This window comes from Squalius cephalus (assembly GCF_949319135.1).
Source record: "Squalius cephalus genome assembly, chromosome: 5".
Classification (NCBI taxonomy): Eukaryota; Metazoa; Chordata; class Actinopteri; order Cypriniformes; family Leuciscidae; genus Squalius; species Squalius cephalus.
The window spans coordinates 43,072,112-43,078,798 of NC_137126.1; the positions used below are offsets into that span (position 1 = coordinate 43,072,112).

General features: G+C 33.6%; 1 protein-coding gene across 1 annotated transcript; it reads left to right on the top strand.

Moving 5' to 3' along the window:
- The first annotated feature begins 1,865 nt into the window (after positions 1-1,865).
- sdf2l1 (stromal cell-derived factor 2-like 1) lies at positions 1,866-6,430 on the top strand. The gene is made up of 3 exons (XM_079873084.1): positions 1,866-2,173; positions 3,333-3,529; positions 5,390-6,430. Exons 1-3 carry the CDS (start codon positions 1,996-1,998, stop codon positions 5,666-5,668), a joined length of 654 nt encoding a protein of 217 aa, XP_079729210.1. The 5' UTR covers positions 1,866-1,995; the 3' UTR covers positions 5,669-6,430.
- The last annotated feature ends 257 nt before the right edge of the window (positions 6,431-6,687 follow it).

A 6,687-nucleotide genomic window follows, 5' to 3' on the forward strand; every position in this document is an offset into this window, starting at 1 on the left:
ATTTATTTATTTAAATATTAATTATTAAATGATCATCTCAGACATCATGGCATACTCACCAGAGCCAGGATTCTGCTGCTCTCAATGTTATGAATGTGAAACTGAAGGATTTCCTTGTACACAGACTTAAGGCAGCAGGTGTGTGACTTTGCCTACGTGTCTATGGAGGCTCGTGAATGTTTTCCCAAGACACTTAACCTACTTTAGAATTATGGAAAACATTACAAAGATAGAGAGGATGGGAGAGAGAGTATCATGTTTATGATCTTTTGTTCTCCAGCCACCTGACATAACAGCATAACAATAACATGCAATCACTTAAATTATGTGTTAGAATAACCTGGGCCGTCGCTGGTTGTAGTGCTGGAATAGTAGTGAAATATAGTAGTGGGACACACCACTTTGTGGAAATTGATTCTTTAATAAGCTGTAGTGGAGACCGGGGCTAGTTGTCACATAGTTGTCACAAGCGCTATATCAGTATCTCTAATGTTTTTAGGCTACAATCTAATTGCATAAATGCTGGTTTTGTATAGTGGTGCTAATACAAAAGTTGGTTTCAAACCACTAGTTCAAAAGTAGTCTTAAATTAGGACTACACTTTACAGTCTTGGCTATAAGCAAAGGGAAATAAAATAAAAACATTTGGATACATTAAGTTAAGGTTAAACTATGAGGTACATTTAACCAAATAGTTGAACTGTGCAGGTTGTCACATATGATATGTCATGATATATATATATATATATGACAATGGATTAATTTTTTATGTTTGCTTGTTTTTTTCTTTTGTAGCTGTATCTAACATCAGAATTGTTAATTGAATTGTAGCAAAGACTTCAAAATATGTGTAGGCTACATAAATTGATAAAAATTAATCCATATTGAAAAATAAAAATAAAATAACAGTAAACAATAATAATAATAGCAACAACAACAATAATAAACTGATATTTAACTACTTACATTTTAGCCGCTCTTAAAAAAATAATGTTTGTATCTAAGTGATTATTGATATGATTCCGTTAACATAACTTTCAATAATAACTTATAACAAATATGTGTAAATATCCATGGATATATATTCAAATAGACTTCATGAATTAAAGTTTTGTGATATTTCTAACTATTTAAATGTGAACTAATTGTTTTTTTTAATCAATGCCATGAGAACAAGATGTATTATGAATTATTTTTTTTTATGCTTTATTTGAACATTCAGTTTACAATGTGAAATAACAGAATCAGAACACAACAATAATTATTAAGAATAACAAAAATATAAAAATAGTGAAAGAAAACACTTCAACAACATCATCGCACAAAACAAAAAACAGTTGAAAGACAGTGATGTAAATCAAATAAAAAACAAAAACAAGACAAAAAAAGAAAGACAGAGGGCATTACTTAAATGAAAAGATATCTAAACATTTATTATGGTAAAAAGTTTGTAGGTCTTGCAAATTGTACATGTTCTGAGTGCTTTTAGAAGAAATTGTAATCAAATAATGTTTATCTCTTGTAAGAATACCAAAAAAAATTGGTTTACAATTTGAAAACTTACATTTGTGAATATAAAATCTACATAGGAAAATAATTAAATTTATTATAAAGCAGGCATTTGAATCCGCTTCAAAAAAATCCAAAAATAACAGTTTTGGGATTCATAGAGATATTTTGCAAGATATTGCTTGAGATAAACCAACTAACATCTTTCCAAAGTTGCATAGTATAACTGCACGACCAAAACAAGTGAAGAATAGTTCCAGTGTCATTCTGACAGAAAGAGCAATTACATATGAACTAATGGCCTACTTTATAACATAAGGTCACGTCACATCATCCTCGACCAATCACTGATCTCCGAGTGTGCGCGCGGATCACTTCCTTGTTTTCGGACTTGTCATGATGCGATTGGTTAGAAATCGAGTCAGCGTTTGAATGGGGCTCTCCTTTTCCATTTTTCTGTGATGTACATAGACACTAGCTGTAACAATGGGACCATTAAGAGTTCTATCTGTCTTTCTGGGTTTTATTTTAGTATGTTTCATGTTTGCCCAGTGCGGGGCCAGTGATTTGGACTCCAGCTACGTGACATGTGGATCCCTGATCAAACTGATGAACACACGGCACAGCGTCAGACTTCACTCTCATGATGTCAAATACGGATCAGGTAAAACCACTCTGAGCATAAACTTTAACAATTTGGTTAAAGGATGCTTATGTTGTAGCCGACCATTTAATATTCACTTTGAGCCTGTTATTCACTTATATTATTGTGCTTAGTGTAATACCAGCTGGTGCATGCATGCATTAGCCAGGAAGCTAATGATGATTAGTAATATTTCCCATCAGTGATCTGCAAAGAACTGTATCTGCCTTTCTGAAAGCATTTATAGACTCTTATTCTGTCTCTTATTCAATGGTTTTATTTTTGTTGGTTATGATATAATATGTTTACCTGAAGAATGCATGTAATCATCATGGCGACAGGTGCACTACAATATACTAAAGCAAAGGTAATGGTAATGCCATTTTTGACATGAGCAATGGTAATACTATGGTTTTCCTTCGAGTCGCATGAGTTTCTTTGTTCGAAGTGGCATTAAATGCTTTAGAAATGTACTATTTTATACACACACACACACACACACACATATATATATATATATATATATATATATATATATATACATTATACATATACACACATGTGTGTGTGTATATATATATATACACACGTTATAATAATGAGTGATATTTCACTCAGTGGATCCAGATATTTTAGCCGTTCTTTAGGTAAAACTGTTTGTATAATTATCTATATGTGTCTCTACATAAATTTAACAATAGTGAATGTTCACCCTGAATAATAAAGAAAAATAATATAAATTATTAATAATGATTTTGATGATTATGTAATAATAATATGAATAGTAATAATAATCCAGGACCCTCTTGCAAAATTACAATTTTATCCTGATTAAGTAAAGATAAAATTAAAATAAATTGATATTTTACTCAGTGGATCCAAATAGCAGGAAAATGTTGTATAATTGATTCTTGATATGATAATGTTTATATAACTTCTAGCAGTATAATTATATATTATATTATATATTAATATAATATATTAATTATCAATAATAACTAATTATAACGTGCAATTAAAGAATCTGGATATGTAAATACATGAGAAAGCTGAAGAGGTTACTTCTCAGTGATGTATCATGTATTTATTTTTTAAATGTATTATAAAAAGCTACTGTTATATTCTCAGAGTACCATGTATGCTCAAATGTACCAAACGTTTTTTACACGATACCCTGCAGGTAGTGGCCAGCAGTCAGTAACAGGCGTGGATTCGGCCGAGGATGCCAACAGCTACTGGCGTATCCGTGGGAAACCAGACCGCGTTTGTCAGCGCGGGACGCCCATACGGTGCGGAGAGGCCATCCGAATTACACACATGAAGACTGGACGCAACCTCCACTCGCATCACTTCAGCTCCCCGCTGTCTAACCACCAGGTACACCCGCACAATACTCTCCTAACTTAAAGGAGAACTTTGGCCAATTTTAACATTGAGCTCATTTTTTTGTAAATTTGGAGTGCTGTCAGTACAGAGAACAACGACAAAAATCGGTGTTGCCTACATCTTGTTATCAGGGTTGGGGAGTAACGGAATACATGTAACGGCGTTATGTAATCAGGATACAAAAATCCAATAACTGTAATCCGTTACAGTTACGTCAAAAAACGTTGTAATCAGATTATAGTTACATTTTGAAAAAAGGGGGAATACTTTCAGGATTACAATGGTTTCATTTGAAACTAAATAAATAAGTATTTTGGCATAATAACACTATGACTATATTAAGCGCTGCTTGATTATACAGTAGTTCCTGGTTCTGTTGCCAGTAATGACTCACGTGTGCCACACGCTGGTGCATGCGCAAATAACAGCCTTCTACAATCTCCTCAGACGCAGATTGAATCACTGCTGCTAGTAGAAACGATGCTGCCTGCGGGTAAAATCGCTTTTAATTCATGGAAATCCCGCTGCTATTTTGTAGAAATTAGGAGAGTAGCTTTTTTAGTACCCAAAATGTCCTTTCTTAATCTTTTCTCACGTAACAGGATGTTCGCTGTCTAGGTAACGTAGGGGAACTCCCACTGCCAACGCCCCAAGTTCAGTCAGGCAAATTAAGAAAGATCACGGCTTTAGTCAACATGTAGGCCTATTTTAAAATAAACTATTTTACACAACTAAATGTTGTGTTTTTATTTTTTTTGTTAAAAATTAGTTAAAAATAAAACAAAATAATCTGTAATACCATACATTAGCCACTAGATGTCTGTATAGCCCTTTACATAAATATATATATTCAGGCCTGTGTGTATATTTTGCAAATATTGTACACTGGACCAAATTCTTAATAAATAAAAAAAATTTAAATTTGTTTTTAATAATATTTCTTCTTGCTTGACTTTATTTATATACATGTGACCTTGAAGTAATCCAAAAGTAATCAGTTACATTATTTTCATATTATAGTACTTGGATTACGTTACTGAATACTTTTTTTAGGAAGTAATTTGTAACTGTAACGGAATACATTTTTAAAGTAACCCTCCCAAGCCTGCGTGTTATCCTCTTTTTAAAATTTGCACCCTGTTGACTTCAATGGGGCAAGTTTTAAACCTGCTTTTAGCCTCTTAACATCTTTGATGTGTCATTACAAGTGCCCAGCCAATGTGAGTGATTCCTTCAGAGTGAACACAGTGAATCTGACTGCAGTAGATGTGAAAGATATTAATAAAAATGAAGTTAATTCGGCCAGCGCACATACCTGTATTTATTTCCTGTTTTCGATCGAAGTCCACAGTAATCGATTGTCGAGTTCTCCACTGTTGCTTAGTTACCTATGATCACGCGCGTGAACTCGACAATCGATTACTGTGGACTTCAACTGAAAACAGGATGTAAATACAGGTATGTGCGCTGGCTGAAATAACATCATTTTTATTCATATCTTTCACATCTACTGCAGTCAGATTCACCGTGTTCACTCTGAAGGAATCACTCACATTGGCTGGGCACTTGTAATGACACATCAAGGATGTTAAGAGGCTAAAAGCAGGTTTAAAACTTGCCCCATTGAAGTCAACAGGGTGCAAATTTTAAAAAGAGGATAACACGGTGTAGGCAACACCGATTTTTGTTGTTGTTCTCTGTACTGACAGCACTCCAAATTTACAAAAAAATGAGCTCAATGTTAAAATTGACCGGAGTTCTCCTTTAACCTACATGTCCAGGTGGCTTGACTTGAATCATAACTGTAGTAGAGCATAACCCAGGTTATTACAAGCGGGTTTGTGTTTGCAGGAAGTGAGTGCGTTTGGCGAAAATGGAGAAGGAGATGATTTAGACGTATGGAGCGTTCAGTGCAGCGCAACATACTGGGAACGTGACGACGCGGTGCGATTTAAACACGTCGGCACTGAGGTTTTCCTCAGTGTTACAGGAGAGCAGTTTGGTCATCCAATCAGAGGCCAGCGTGAGGTCCATGGAATGCCTTCACCCAATCAGCATAACTACTGGAAGGTGATGGAGGGGGTTTTTATTCAGCCCAGCAGTGATCCTGTGAACCATGATGAGCTCTGATGATGCACTCCTCTCACACACGCTGTGAAACCTTCTCTATTTAAACTTTCAGTTTCTTCAAAGTTTTACTTTTATTGGTCAAACTCAATTGTGTGTCGCAATTTTTTTTGACAAAACTCACCTACAAAATGCACATCACAGAGAAAAAAGACAAAAAGGTTTGTTTTACTAGATTTCTTATGATTGGAATTTGTCTTTTTGTATATAAGGGAATAAAATGACTTTACAAACCAGGATTTTGGGCCAAAAAAATTGTGTATTTTGTATTATTTATATTTAGGATGACATATTACTAGTAGAACAAATTACATTAATAACTTGTACTATGAAATACTGTAGTAGTTTTGTGCACATGAAAGATATGAAATGACTGTTTCTGTTTAAGTTTTCGATATAACTGTAACTCCCAGTAGTTGTTTCCCCCCTCATACTGTATATGACCCGATATGTACATAATTTGGTGAAAGCGTTAATAAATTTTTTGAAAACTTTATTACATTTTGTATTTCAGTTAAAGCAACTAATATCATGTTTTGGTAACACTTTACAATAAGGTTCATTAGTTAACTACCTTAGTTAACATGAAATAAGAATGAACAATACTTCTTCAGCATTTATTCATCTTAGTTCATATTAATTTCAACATTTACTAACATGTTGTTAAAATCAAAGGTTGTATTTTCTTTACTTTAATGCATGGTGAACTAACATGAACAGCTGGATTTATATTAACTAACATTAACAAAGATTAATAAATACTGTAACAAATGTACTGCTCATTGTTAGTTCATGTTAGTTAATACATTAATGTTAACAAATAAAACCTTATTGTAAAGTGTTACCCGTTTTAAATATCCATATAAATTGTAAACAAGCAGATGCATCATTGCATGCTAATGCTAATCAGCATGTTAATCATTTCTGAATCCTGTCAATCGTACAGTATTATAAATACTGTATTAAGGATTACTCTGAAATTACAATTGCAATTACGTTTCAAGGTGATGGCAAGAGTGTCA

Bases quoted from the DNA above. Each gene is read 5' to 3' on its own strand.
- sdf2l1 (XM_079873084.1), top strand. From the start codon at position 1,996: ATGGGACCATTAAGAGTTCTATCTGTCTTTCTGGGTTTTATTTTAGTA. The intron at 2,174-3,332 runs GTAAAACCACTC...GATACCCTGCAG, and splicing joins TGATGTCAAATACGGATCAG to GTAGTGGCCAGCAGTCAGTA. The intron at 3,530-5,389 runs GTACACCCGCAC...TTGTGTTTGCAG, and splicing joins CCCCGCTGTCTAACCACCAG to GAAGTGAGTGCGTTTGGCGA.